Genomic DNA, 13,490 nt, shown 5'->3' on the forward strand with positions numbered 1-13,490 from the left:
GCATTCAACTTCAGTTGTTAATGCCATTGACACTTGCAGCATGTTGCATGCATGCTTAGTCACACTTGTTGATGACATACATGAAGTCAACTACTTCTACACTGCGCTGTGAGTTTAGTCTGAGCAGGCTCAGCCTTTCGTCATTTGGATGTTGAATCATATAGTATGTGTACCATTACGCACCTTGCACATTATATGTAATCACTGAGATTACAGGCCACACATGTCATAACTGAACAAATTGCAATACATTTGAGATGAATTTGACAGTAATGACCACTGCAAAATATCCAGGTATTCACAAATGGAGCAGGCAAAATATGATAAAAATGGCTCTTTTTTTCTCCTTGCTTTTTGCAACCAGAAAAAAAGGGGGTGGGAAAGAATCACCCAAATATAGGACAGTTTGATTTTTCTGTATGAAGTGAAATACTAAACAGTGTTATGCAAATGGGTCACAAATTCTGAAAAGGATGTTCGCTTCAGGAGTGGCCAAGGGAAGAAGATGGTGCAAAGTTCAAGATAGTCACAGAACATGAGAGTTACAGCATTCATGATATCCACTGAAATCTGTAATATTTGATAAGATACTACAAAAACAGAGACAGACCCATGCTTCATTTCTCATTCCTCATATACTCAAAATTTACTCTCTTGTGATATTAGCATCATCCCTGTTAGTGTATGTGTGATGATGGAAATAAAATGAATCTCAGGTCCGCATACTTTGCTCTACATGTAGTTACCAAAAAAGACAATCTTCATCATTCACATTATTGAATATAACAAAGTTTGCTCTCTCTTTTACAGCCAAGGGCTAAGGGGCTGCTGATGAAAGTACCGGTAATTCATTTGTGCATCAAGACAATTTCCATGAAATCAGCTATCATTAGCCTCGAACATAGGACAATGCCGAGCAGCGATGGCTATTGAAAAAACGTTTCTCCACAAACTCTCTGGAAAGGGTAAATCCCGACTGAGGGGACGATATTTAATTGTAGGTGATATACATGTACACCCTTCTACTAAAAAGTCCATTAGAGGGAAAGCAGGTACAATGCACATTTAATTAGTAGGTGAAAGGTACAGGCACAGGCCAGTTATTAAGCAAAGTGGTAAAATGAGAGGGTACTGGTTCAGACAGGCTTACTGGCTGTTGCATGCCAGTGGCTGTAAGTGTTGATTCCTCTACTTCATGTTAAAGGACAAGTCCACCTTCATATACATAAGGATTGAAAGAATGCAGCAATATTAGTAGAACACATTAGTGAAAGTTTGAGGAAAATTGGACAATCCATTCAAAAGTTATGAATATTTTAAGTATCTGAGCAGTCACTGCTGGAAGAGAAGACTATTCTACAGTGTATGACGTCACATGCGTACAACTATATAAGGAAAATAAAAAGAGAATTTCACAAAACTTTACTTTTTGAATAAAGTGCACAGTTCTTCTACTTGCTACTGACGTATGTTAAGGGTAATGTTATTCCCCCTGCCTTCTGAAAGAGAAAAGTCGAATGTTCTTTTGTTATGCGAGAAAAATGGAAATATGTTGAATTTTCTTTATTATTTCTTTATATCGTTGTACTTATGTGACATCACAAGTTATAGTAGTCTTCTCATCCAGCCTTGACTGAGCAGAAACTTCAAAAAATCATAACTTTTGAACGGATTGTCCGATTTTGCTCAAACTCTCACTGATATGTTCTACTAATGTTGCTGCATTCACTCAACCCACATGTCTATGAAGGTGAACTTGTCCTTTAAGGTTTGTTTTGATAAATAGAATTTATAAAGACAAATGAACAGAATGCTACAGGTTTAAAATTTAGACCTATGACAAATAAAAGTAACACATATGGAATACGAATGTTCAACATGTTTAATGTTCAATGTCTCATGAAATAGCAATATTGCTAGCAACTGCACCAGGAAACTGGAAGAGGTGATTTTATCATTGCACCAGTCTCGAGGTGACCGGTACACAAATTTTCACTAAAAATTCCTGTTTGATAGGAAGAAAACAAGAAGTGAGATACATGAATTTATTGTAGTTATCCAATCACCATTTTTTTTTTTTTGGGGGGGGGGGTGCAGTTGTCAATCATCAACAAAACTGTGAGCTGTTGTGTTGGGGCTTTTTTTCACTCTCACATTGTGGCAACCTCACTCAGTGCTTTTTGACAATCCTCAGCAAATGAACACGAATCTATCCAGAACAGCAATATTTTGATAGCAACAAAACCACTCTCAGCATTGCAGACAAATTTGATTCTTCCCATTTCATGGCTTTCAATTATAAAGTACAGTATACAATGGTATGTCATTGCATTTAACAAGCATATCATAATATGAAATTAAATACAAGTGTGAACTTATAATTTCTTGGTTTAGACAGAAATTGCCATAATCCCTGTATGGTCTCATTTTAAACTTTACATATGCAGGGCTCGACACTAACGGTGCCCCGGTGGTCCGGGGCCACCAAAAACGCACGTCGGGCCACCAAAATTTCAGAAATGAAGAATTTGGTGGCCTGATCGGGCCACAAAAAAAGGTCGGATGTTTGCCTTTGGGCCACCACAAATAAAAGTTAGTGTGGAGCCCTGACATATGGCATCAAAATTTTCTTTTACATGAGCTACAAATGTATTTCCAGCCATAATGATAAAGATACTGAAATACATGAATGATCATGACAGCACTAAATGGTGATAAAAATGATTATCATTATCATCATCTGAATAATATGAGTGTTGCTGTATGCGATCGTACGTAAATTGCCTTGTGGGTATCTTTATACTTCTTGTTTGCTGATGTGGAGGTGTAAATGATGACGCTTGATTCCACACTTTGAGATGCTTCTAATAACTAAAAGGCTTGGGGCAAAGTACTGGAGAAGGCCAGGATAAAATGATCACAAAAAGAATGGAAATTTGCAGACAAATCACGTCAAACTCTAGAGAGGTCATAGACTGATAAAATGGGCAAAAAGTTGCCACAGCAACAACTGGCTCTGCGAGTGGATAAGACAAAGGATTCTTGACCTCAACAACCAAAACATGCATGTCACACTGTATCCATGGCAACTAGAAGGATTCATATCTGTGTAAAGATAGAGAGATGATAATGTATGGACATGCATTCTTACTTATTGGTCCTAGATCAGAGAAAGGATAGTATAATTGCCAAAAACATTGTGAATTTTTAGTTGTCCGTAGAATGCAATAAAGCATTAAATCACAAGCCAATGAGCCATCAATTGTTCAAACATGTGCTTCTTTCTAGATGAAGTGTCACTATATCTTGCATACTACAAGCATGTCTCACAAATATACGAGCTGCCATGCTCATAAAATGGTGGAAACATACAAGAACATAGTTATCTTACTTCCATGGCAAGTTCTTGTTTAACTCTTATTTTGTATCAAATCTTTGGTTGGGAACCAAAAGTTAAGCAATTCCATATGTTGACAAGTGTAAACTCAGGATTTTGTTTCTCAGCTGATAAATAATTTATTTCATTAATCTGCAAAAGAGCTGCAAAGTAGAAGAGGTAAATGCAGTAAATGAATATGGATGTAAAGTTTCAATAAAATGTCAAAAACAACTGTTTTTCTTTAATCAAATCTTTATCCAAGGCTACTGAAAAATATTACTGAATTAATTTGAATGTCACACATTAGTTAAAAAGGAAAATAATGCTGCAAGCATATTATAAGAAATCACAGAAAGTAAATGTTAAACCTGTTTAAACTTTATGAAAATGAAGACACATTACATATCATGTCTTGTGTCCTTTTGTGTAAAGAGCTGGTTTCTTTACATTGACTGGGGGAAAAAAAGTTCTGAAAATTTGTTTAAAGTACAACAGTAGTTGTTAATTATCATACAGCAGGTTATAATGACCATACAAAAGATCACGATGCTTAGACACCAAATGAAACAATTAACAAAATGACCATATAAGAAATTTAACCAGTCGAGAAAATCATACCGTAAAACAAGGAATGTTCGTGTGCATTTTAATTACGCAAATTTCGCGAGCGCCAAGATTCGCGAAATCAAAATGCATGCAAAATTTCTTATCTAAACTAAATGCATTAAACACCAGTGGCAATTCGCGAAAATCTCATGCCATAAAAAAGGCCGTCGGTTCCAATTCGCAAACATTTTATGTCACGAAGATATCATGTTTTACAGTAATCCATGGACAAGCAGCTGGGAACAACATGTATCACGCATTTTGAACAGCAAAGCAATGCAAAATCAGTTGCAGAACTATACTATCAGAACTAAAAGTGTGTACACACATTGTAAAAGAAGTTCACTGTAGTCATTTTACAATGGAAAATGTGAGAAGAGAATCCATGTGACAGAATTGGTAATAGAGAAGATTTGGCAAGGAATATTTGTGACCCCTTTACTCCTAAAGATGAAAAGACTTTGAACCTACCCTACGTTGATCAGTTTAAAGACAAAATGAACAGATACAGTACATGTTGTAGTTGCCATTCATGTACTTCTGCATAGAGAGCCAATGCCCCCATTTTGCATTTGGTGCAAAAAAGTCATAAAAGGTCATCACCTGTGGGTTTTTGATTGTAGATATGATTGTGTCATACAGAATATTATGCAGATGAAACACTTCTTGTAGTTCTACCCATGGCACTGAAATGTCACCTTGTGAAGTCATCTCTGGCAATCCCAACCCATATTACCATATGGTATGTTTTACAGAGTGAATCTCAATTCAGAAGTTCATCTTATTTTGTCTGTCAAATTTCAGTAGAATATCCACATGAAAAGACACACATGATATTTTGGCCTGATGCCCTTGCAAACACTTCTCTCCCTCTCTCTCTCTCTCTCCAAATGCCAAGATGATCCTGTGTTAATAGAATGTACTCTTGATTATGGTGCATGACTTATGAGTATATATGGTTAATGCACCATGACACAGGGAAAAGCGCTGTTATTACAGAACTAGCATTACTGTAGCCATAAGCTTATACTGAAAGTCATCATCTCATCTCTACCATGAATTGTGAGTTGTGATGGTTTGCCATCAATTGTGACTACAATATCTTCTTCTTTTTTAGTTGTTTTACAGGATGCCATATATTGTTGATAAAATAGGAGTACACTGTCAACAATGTTTCACGCCATTAGTTGAGAATGATGGACTACATGTAGTTTCATAATGTCATTAGCATAAATTGCAACACCCATTACTAACAGTCACTGCTGGACAAAGTGACGTGCTTCTACAGTGTAGTTGACTGGTCATTGCCCTGCTGCTACTTAAAGTACACGCAGTTGTAATTAAAGAATGTAATTGCAATTGCAAACAGTTTTAAACTCTGTAGACTGCAAACGGAAGTTACACCCTCCTATCATCTACTTGTGACATTTTTTTCCCCATATCATTTGCTGTTTTGTTTTACTATGCCTCTGCCAATTTGACTGCACTACATGACTAAACCATAGGCTTGAAAGACAAACACACAAAGTGGGCTATTTTGATATGACTACAAGCACAGTCCACTAACACCCTTCAGGGCTTACAAGCAGATATTATGAAAAGGAAGATTTATTTTCTCCTTTTTTCTTCATAGTATATATGTGGCTAAATATGTTCTCTAAAAATATCTAGCTCCTCTAAACTACTGAATTGTCTCATCTTATTGCAAATATACAAAAGGATCTTTGATTTAAATTTATACTTCAAAACAAGAGCTATGCATTTCATCAATGTGGAATAAAAAGCACAACAAAGTGGAATGTCAAATGTTAAGAAATTCTACACTATAAACTGACCTCTTATTCCTCATCTAATGCCTATTCAATGAATGCAGTCTGAAGTGTCAACATTGTCACATTGCTGCATGTTGATTTCATCAAAATTACAGAATATGAGAGCAAAAAAAAAAAAAAATCAAGTTTAAATTCATAGCATCTTTAATTCCCATAATGAAAAAATAGACAACAAATTTCTTCAATCAAACTGACTTTACCTTTCTCCATTTTCCCTCCCCCTTCCACCACCCAAGCCTCTCCCCTCATTTCAAAGGCGGTTTTTCAAGCTACATACTACTACCAACAAGGCAGGTGTCAAAAAGCTTCTCAAAGCTCTAATCGATGTAGCTGAAATGAGACCAGACAGTTATCACACTACTAGCAGGAAATAGCTTACACGTCTATTTTCATTCCACCTGATAACACAGACATGGAAAGATGCTAGGAAGTGTCACAAAATTGCTCTATTCTGCCAGTAGAGAAACTGGTGGCAGAATGAATAAGTTGACCTGTGCAACAATGTTCCTGTGGCATCACATGTAAAAGTGGCTAGTCCCGAGCTATGATTTCATTTATTTTCTCCTTCATATTTTTAGCGGATATGTCATACTTGTAGTATTTTGGTTGAGTAAGCAGTCTTGATTTACCAAGTGAATGTGGGATGCTTGATATAAATAAATTAAGATTTGAAGTGCTCCGTTCAATCTGCAATTCACAGCTCAGGGTCCTTCCTATTGGATACAAAATTATGACCATGAAGTACATGTAGAGGTATTAATTGATTTGATTTGATTTTTACTTTGATTTCATATCCAGCATTTTTTTAGCATTATCTCTGAAAGATTTTATTCAATTTTCCTTACTATTGTTTCAGTTCATCCATCATGCAAATCACTTGTTCACCATATAATTAAATATGAAAATATGTTTGTCATGAGTGACTTACCAATCAATTTTTGTATAAGCATGTATAATATAATTGTAGTTCACTGATTTCAGATGTGTGGTAATATTCTGATGCAATTTCAATTCTTCTATCAGTTTTTTACACTACTGGTAAAATCAGTTCCTTGGTTATACTATAGGATGTATTCCATGTTTGAAGTATATTTCAGGGACACATATAGCATGCACTAAATAACCAAAAAAAAAAAAAAAAGAACTGCCAAAGTAACAGGAAAACATTTTCTGTCTGCTAAAAAGATACTCTTCCCTGATTTTTAACTATGGCTAACAATAAGAACAGGAAGGCGAGAAAGAACTATTTGTCTGTAGTAACTGAGCTACAGACTGGTTACTTATTCCATCATTTGACTAGAACTACTGTTTATCACAGAGTGATTGACTATCAGAAGCAGAAAGAGAAGAAGTTTAATACATTCATGCAAAGTCATGATATGCGATAATGTCAGTTATTCAAATAATTCAGGGGCTTAAAGGATATGTCACACCCCATTTGCTAAAATTGTTAAATATCACACCTAATCAATAAAAGAAAAGAAAAGAAACAAACAAAGAATGACATTTGTTATCCTACATTACTCAAGTTGCATGTCATTCCCGTACACAAAATCTTCCAAGAAGTATACATTATTGTATGTCATCATTAGCCATTATATACATGTTTCTTATTGCTATGCTCACGGGAAAATAAATTCAACTATTTCTGAAAACAGAAGTGGTACATGTACATTGGGCACTCAAACTGTTACACATTCATCTTCACGTATTTGTATTGTATGTAACAAGCTTGTGATGTAAAAGTCCTTTCATGGTACATTGCACTTCAGTCCTCATAAAAAATGAAAGCAGCTTTTAAACCTGAAGTGAACATGCCTAACCAGTATTAGTTGTCGAGGAAATTATATTTCTGAACAGAGGGATACCTTGGCAACCATTTTCCTGTGCAATTAACCACACAAGGACAAAGGTTTCATTCCACTGCGTTTAAAGTGTCTGAGCAATGACACTGCATAACACCTTGCTTCAAGGCATAAAGATAACAAAACCTGAATGCTTCAAGTGCATCTGAAATTGAATACATACAACATACATTACACATAAACACACAAGGCAATCTGACAATGCCCAACAAGAATACTAAAAGATTAAAAGCAAATCTTCTTTGGATGATATGATAGGAACAGAAATCACTGTTAAATCCATGAAGTGTTCACAACCTTTCTGCTTTATTTCGACGCAGTCTATGCTTCTAAAGATTTCAATCATCTCCAGATTTTGATCAGGTGTGAGACGCAAACATTTCAATGCTTGAATTACTCTCTGAGTTGATGCATGAAGATTCATGAAAATGGCTGGATATGTGATTCATAGATTTAAAGTAAAGAACTGAAGCAATTTTCCATGCTCATGAAGCGAAAGTAAGCTAGGTTTCAATGCATGAAAGGGCTCCATCCCCAGCCTGGATACAATTCTGCCCACACCAGGATTCTAGCATAGGAGTTGATTAGTCGTCCTACATACCTACGTCACAACTCTGCCTGCACATTTTTCAAGAGTGATCATTTTTCATGTCGAACTAAAAAACAAAAAACAAAAAAGAAGCTTTTGCAGAACAAATTAATTTTTTCTTTTTTTTTTCTTTTTTTGCCAAGACTACAATTTTGGTACATCTGTATATTCCATATGTCATGTAATACAGGGAATCTAAATCTATCTACTATTCAATCTGCAATTGAATGGTTTTAAAGTGTTTCAACTATTTAAAGCAATTCTTGAAGTGGATGACATCCTTGAACTAAGATATGATGGGGGGGGGGGGAAGGGGGGTGGGACACTGGACTAAAATCATCGTATAATGCGATAAAGACAACTTAAGTAGGTGAGATAATACTGTCAGGCTTTATCACACATCTCCTTTTTCCTTACCATGACAAAGTGCGCATTGTTTCTTCTTTTTTTTTTGCTATAAAATCATTCATGAATATATTTTATATTGTGTTCAATGACCTGTCCTTAACAGCTGAATGAAAGTCAAATTGACACTTGTACCGCTTTCAATCATGTTTGTTTGGTGTTTTTTTTATGGAAAGAAATAAACAATTGAATAATCCATTACCGATCTCTAATGACTCCCACCTTCCGAGAATGTATTTTGCCTACACTGCACTTGATATATATCATGTATGAACAAAAATATCATTTGTTTGTTCCTATTCAGAACTCTTGGATTAGGAAAAATTATACAGAAAAACTATGTGTAATCTGAGTTGCAGATAGCTGTGCATTTCCTAAGTATACCCCCCCCCCCCCCCAGCATACCAGAAATCAGTAACAATGGATGCAGTTTACTCTGTCTTTGCAATAGAAAACTTAATCTTGTTTTCGATCAACTTGAGATAGTCATGTTTGGATATATGCATACATTTGTAGAGTGCAAACAAAGTTTCGATATGAGAGCATTTAAAAACACCACCCTGTACCATAATAATGGTTAGTCAGGATCATGTAACATTGGAAGCTTTTTTGATATGTCTGAGTTTCACTTTTGCACAGTATGGATTCTGGGAAAGCTTTGCACACTTTGTTGATAATGTCCACACATTCACACCAGTTCTGGATTACAGGTCAGGTTAAACCTTGCTTCAGAAAGTTCCTTGGAATGCTCTACGGACAAGCAATTCTGTAACATCAAAGGTTTTTAAGCACTATTTTGCAACTTTTATACCTAAAATAAGAAATATTCAATTACTTGGATGTCAAATAAAATTCACCAGTTTGTCTCACCCAATGCTAGATGTCCCCACAAAGCTACCATCACAACAATGATACTATCCTTTAACGAAGTTAACGAAGAAAACGATTGAAAGACTACTCACACTGCTGAATTGTGCTCTCTTCCCAGCTGCAGTAAATGGAGCCTTAGCCGATGTTGACACAGGTGGCTCCACACTACCTGTCGATGGTGGGGGGTCCTCCAGCTCATCCTCAATGGAACCCTGGCTGAAAGAGGACAGGGAACTATCTGTGGACAGCTTTCGATGCGGCACGCTGGACTGAATGTCAGAGAGCGTCAGGAAATGGTAGGGCCTGCTGCGTTCAATTCCTGAGGTTGGAGTGAAAGCACCAGGTTTGGGGGCCTGCTCACTGGGCTCTTTCACACTATCATCACACATGTCGCTGATGACAAGAGCAGGCGGCTCTGTCTCCTGCCTGACAGGCCGCGGTTTGGGCGAAGGCACTCTTTGCTTATCTACCATGGCACTTGAGATAATGGGGGGCGAGGGCTTCTCATCTGCGTCACGGTCCACACTGTCTTGCTCTGACTGCATAGAGAAGCGGTTGCTCAGACCGGGAGTGGTCTCATGGACACGTGCCGGGAGTGGACTGCCAGGGGGGTTCAGTCTGACCTTCAATTCAGTTCTCTTAATGTCAGTGTTAGCAGGACTGAGGATAGATTGAGATGTTGATAGACTTGGCGATGTTTTTGATGACTTATCCTGAGGCAGCTTGAGATCTTGAAAGCCTTCATCAGGCGACAAGATTTCTGGTTTTACAGTTACATTGTCTGGACTTCCTGGGGGGTAGAGATGAAATACTGGTTTGGTCTTGACCAACTGTGGTCGTACAGGCTTCGGGACTTGTATGGTGAAGTTCTTTTCGAAATGGGAAGGCATGCTCCTGACATGGCCACTTTGCTCGCTGCATGACTCTTCTTCGCTAGAGGAACGTCCTTGTGCAGATGGTGATTCTACTGACAGCCTAACAAAGCCACTGTCATGGCTGCTGCTTCTACAAGTCCTTGAGTGTTCTGGGAGAGCTACAGAAAGCGTTGATCTGTCATCACTCTGCTCTCGCTGCAACTGTGAGTCAAGAGTTGGCGAATGGCTGCGAGGACTCATGCATACAGGGCTGCTAGAGTAGAACCCACTACCATACCCACTGCTGGGACTTGTGCTAGGTGACAAGAGCTGTTTTGGCAATAGGGTGCCATTATCTGGATCGGGGGGATATATTTCAGGAGGTGCAAGGTTGATTTTGAGCGGTTTCGGACTGATGGAGCGGCGGCGGAACAGCGATGACATGGGCTGCTCACCAGGAGATGTTTGTTGGTCTGAGATTGAGGCAAGAGTGAAGGACTTTGATCGGGATCTAGAGTTGTTGATGGCAAGTTGTTCTCGGGGGCTCCCTGAATCACCGTTATCACCGACATTGGCAAATTTGCTGCATAGACTGAAGATTTTAGGCGACACAGGCCGCACCGTAACAGAATCAATCGACGTTGTCGTGCCCCATGTTGAAGAGCGGGGAGAGGTTGAGAGGTAGCGTTCAGAGGACCAGTCTTCCCCTATAGATAATTTCCTCCTGGCCGTGTCTACTTCAAGACTCTCTGGCATGGCTGGTTGGTTGACCGTTGATGCGAGGGCTGAGCAGTCCTCCTGTGAGCTGCTTTGTGAGGAGGATGGCAACAGCGACGCCTGGGGCACACTGGCTGAAGAAGGCAGATTAGATGCTGCCAAGACTTTCTGCTCAGTTCTGCTGCTCATAATCAAAGCTCTCCCATCTGTGCGGGGAAATCCCCTCACGATTCCTCCTCAGCTATGACATCACCTGCTCTTACCCAATCGACCATGACTAGGGCCCTTCTGCATGTTTCCAAGGTTCAGGGCTCAGGAGTTTGTCTAAAATACAAACAAAAATGGAGAGAAGAGGAAAGAAATTAGATAAATGCTACTGAGACAAATAGTGACATTCAAAATGCACACATTTACTACCGCTGTATATAACAACATGTTCTAAAAATAGAGATTGTTGCACGCAAAACCTAGATTCAAAACGTACATGCCAAGCGAAACATGCATAACATGACATCCTTCAACAATTGAAAAAAAAAAGTCCCAACATTCTTTACTTCCATTGTTGTGGAAGACATAATCCACTCACAGAATATTCACACAATCTGTATTTCTTTTCTACCACAGATCAGTGCATCATGACTTGTATTCTAACTGAGTAGGAGTGTGGTAATGGGGAAGGATAATACAACTGCAACTTGAACATGTAATTCTCTTTCATTTCAATTGTGTATTCTGAAAGCCCCTTGCAGTAAAAATCAAGTGGGGGATTTCTGGTCTCCTAAACATCCCTCTGAAAAGAGGAGAATTGCATCATAGAGGCCACTTGGGCCAGGAGTGTAGACAGTAATTTGTCGCCACGATGCCAAACATTCTATTCATTTAAAAAGATATGCAGTGGCAATCACTATGATCAATGGCAAAGTGATTTCAAATCGAATTATCCTCTACACAGAAAAATAATTCATGGCAAGAAACATCTCTGGCAATCAAGTACTTGAACCAGTAACCACAGAGCTATAATTGTAACTGACTGCAATCACACTGATCTAGCACTAACACAGTCCCATATATTGATACAGGTGTCCTCCTGGCCTGGCTTACTTTTCGCCAATAATAACAATTGCCATGGCTGCATGCAGATGCAGTTAATTACATTTGTCACCCCCAAATAGCCAAGTCATCGATCGTAGGTCAGCTTGGAAGGTTCCACAATACGTGAGGCATGCAAGCTGTTGTGTTGCAGCTACAGTTTTGTTGAGTAGCATGGTCTACTATGATCAACACATTTTATGTATTGTAAAATCCCTTTGAACAGCTTTAAGAAAAAAGTACACCTGTAATACTTTCCTTTTACATTTGTAAGTGCATATTGTAATGAGAAAGACAGTTGGATTATCACATTAGCAACAGGAATGTTACATGGACTGACGTTTACATCTAAATCCAAGGGGTTTCATAAAAGTGTATTTCAATCAAGCCTAGCTCCTTTTTGAATCATGATTTTATCCAACTAATCAAACTAATTATATTTCAATATTCGCTGGCAAACTATGGCAATATAAAATTGTCCTAGCCATAACTTTTCATCAGCTTCCATTTCACGTAAATGATACTCCAATGGATGTTCAAATATTTGTTTCACCTTGACAAGTCATTACTGACTCAACTGTAGCATCTATTATAATCATACATATACTACCAACAGTCCTGTACAAGCCTACAGGCATTACATACAAGAGAAAGCATAGCAGTGATATCACACAGAGTTTGTATTATTATTACAAATTGCTGCTTGATTCCAATAACTGCAGCATCATCTTCTGTAAACTAAGATGTGAGATGAGGACAATAATTCTGTCTTGAGTGCACATGCTATACCATGGAAGTCCATGAAGGAATTAGGCATATGTGTTCTTTTGTGTGTGTGTGTGTGTGTGTGTGTGTGTGTGTTTTGTATCAAATTTTTTGTCTCTTTTTTAAAAGTGTATTTCAAGGCAATAATGCATGAATGTCAACCTTTAATATTGCATTAACTTGTTTTGTTCTGTTACAAAGAGTCTTTTCTCTCCGATTTATACGCAATCAAATCAAAACTTTACAACTGTCTTTTTTTGTGGTCTGCTTTTGATGAAATTTTTACTGCACTGTTCTCCTAATGGAATTCTTCACAGGCCTATGGTTGAAAATATCAAAGAACTAGAAATGTCACCATAGTGACTGGTATGCCTCCGCCATAATGCATGATTCTCCTAATAGGTCTATAGTACATGTGGACAATGTGTGATTACATTTTCACAAAATTGGCAAAATATTAAAATGACATGTTTGTCACAAATGTGTTGAATGTTCACCTTCCTTGACCTAGGTTTAATT

At 37.9% G+C, this 13,490-nt stretch overlaps 1 protein-coding gene across 1 annotated transcript in view; it reads right to left on the minus strand.

Moving 5' to 3' along the window:
* LOC139719384 (uncharacterized) overlaps positions 1-13,490 on the minus strand; it is a 139,355-nt gene that overhangs the window by 65,939 nt on the left and 59,926 nt on the right. The window contains exon 2 of the mRNA XM_071630802.1: positions 9,639-11,441. Coding sequence (XP_071486903.1) covers positions 9,639-11,306 — 1,668 coding nt within the window. The 5' untranslated portion in view covers positions 11,307-11,441. The remainder of the gene's footprint in view (positions 1-9,638; positions 11,442-13,490) is intronic.

The sequence above is a fragment of the Diadema antillarum genome, unplaced genomic scaffold (assembly GCF_040938485.1).
Source record: "Diadema antillarum isolate AM-2024a unplaced genomic scaffold, OU_Dant_1.0 scf00000109, whole genome shotgun sequence".
Lineage (NCBI taxonomy): Eukaryota > Metazoa > Echinodermata > Echinoidea > Diadematoida > Diadematidae > Diadema > Diadema antillarum.